The 1432-nt window shown below is 50.8% G+C and overlaps 1 protein-coding gene across 1 annotated transcript in view; it reads right to left on the bottom strand.

Moving 5' to 3' along the window:
• Nucleotides 1-695: 695 nt before the first annotated feature.
• Nucleotides 696-1432, bottom strand: part of ANKRD6 (ankyrin repeat domain 6) — a gene marked incomplete at its 5' end in the record, with an annotated part of 16046 nt that continues 15309 nt past the window's right edge. The window contains one exon of the mRNA XM_009072035.1: nucleotides 696-1252. Coding sequence (XP_009070283.1) covers nucleotides 696-1252 — 557 coding nt within the window. The remainder of the gene's footprint in view (nucleotides 1253-1432) is intronic.

The raw sequence follows: 1432 nt of genomic DNA, 5'->3' as shown, positions 1-1432 counted from the left end.
AAACAAAACTTCTGGGTCAGGTCACTGGAGCAAAGCCCCAACGAGTGCATAAGCACAAGGAGCTCTGCAGCCAGAACACCTTTAAAACAGACAAATCTGGTTTAGCATTTGTTTTCATAATGGAAGACCAAAAGAAAAGCTAAGTGGCAGCTGAAGCCTCTGTACCTCACGAGGTGCAGATGCCTTAGCATCTCCCTGCATGGCTGGCTGCATCCCCCAGCTGTAAATCTGACCTACCTGGGCTCTGCAGCTTCTCTCTCCTGACTAAAGACCCTGGGACCAATAGCCCTTCATTGCTAAGGGATTCTGTCCAAAGCTCTCAGATTTATTTCAGTACTGGTGTCACCATGTGGCCCACACTGGAACCTTCTAGCCACAGGTGACCTATGTGGGACTAAGGAAATTCCCTTTTCAGAAAGCAGTTTTGGTTGCTGATGCAGTTTGTTTTCAAGCAGCATCTGGAAACTGAGAGAGTGCAACAAACAGACTCCTGGAAGCAACAAAGAAATCTGCAGCATCTTGTTGTCATCAGTACAGTCTGCACGTGTCAGTGCTGCAGCTTCCAAAGGTATTTTACTCCTGAAGGAGGAGTGTTTGGGATGTAACAGGCACTACAGATACCTATCCACATTCCAGATTCCCACGCAGCAGGTCGCCAGATGAGTCCTGTTGCTGGCTGAGCTGCTCAGCTGGTGCTAACTCTCCTTCTGCACTTTAGTCCTTAACTTGCTCAGCTCCTCTTCTAAGCACTTGATGTGCTCCTTGAGTGCAGCTTTATCCTGCTGTGCTCTCTGGTTTGCCTGGCACCGAGCTTCCTCTATCTTCCTCTCGTACCACTTCTCCATCTGCGTGGAGACGGCCTCAAAGAAGTACTGTGTTATCTCCAGGGCCTGGGAGGTGTCTCTGAGCAGAGGGGCAGGAGGTTGTCCCTGTGGCTGCTGCTCCTGCTGTGCCCCAGAGTGGTGCAGAGCTTTGTGCCTCGACTGCCCGGTCCTGCTGGACTTTTTTGTCTGGGTGCCTTTGTCGATGAAGTAGCCACTTTGTGGCTCAGCCTTGGCAGGTTCAGTCAGTGGCTGCAGAGCAGCTTGAACCTTAACGTGTCTCAGTTTGGAGCTCAGGAGCTCAGAGGAGGGCAGGTCCTGCTGGAACCTGTGGAATGTGCTGGCACTCACAGCTTTGTCCTTTGGCCTGACGTCTTGAGCAGGGGCAGAAGAAGAAACTGGTCCCCCAGCCATTAACTGTTGCTCTGTACCTACAGAATAAAATACAGACAATATATTAAGAAGAGCTCTGGGAATTTATTTCAGCATTCAGATGTCACTCCTGCCAGGGCTGCAGGGAGAGGAGAGAGGGAATGACCTTGAGCTGAGCCAGGGCAGAGTCAGATTGGGTGTGAGGAGAAATGTTTTCCCTGTTGTGGTGTTGAGGCCCT

The sequence above is a fragment of the Acanthisitta chloris genome, unplaced genomic scaffold, assembly GCF_000695815.1.
Source record: "Acanthisitta chloris isolate BGI_N310 unplaced genomic scaffold, ASM69581v1 scaffold39703, whole genome shotgun sequence".
NCBI lineage: Eukaryota > Metazoa > Chordata > Aves > Passeriformes > Acanthisittidae > Acanthisitta > Acanthisitta chloris.
The sequence above is the reverse complement of the archived record's forward strand: the minus strand, read 5'-3'. Positions and strand labels throughout refer to the sequence as shown.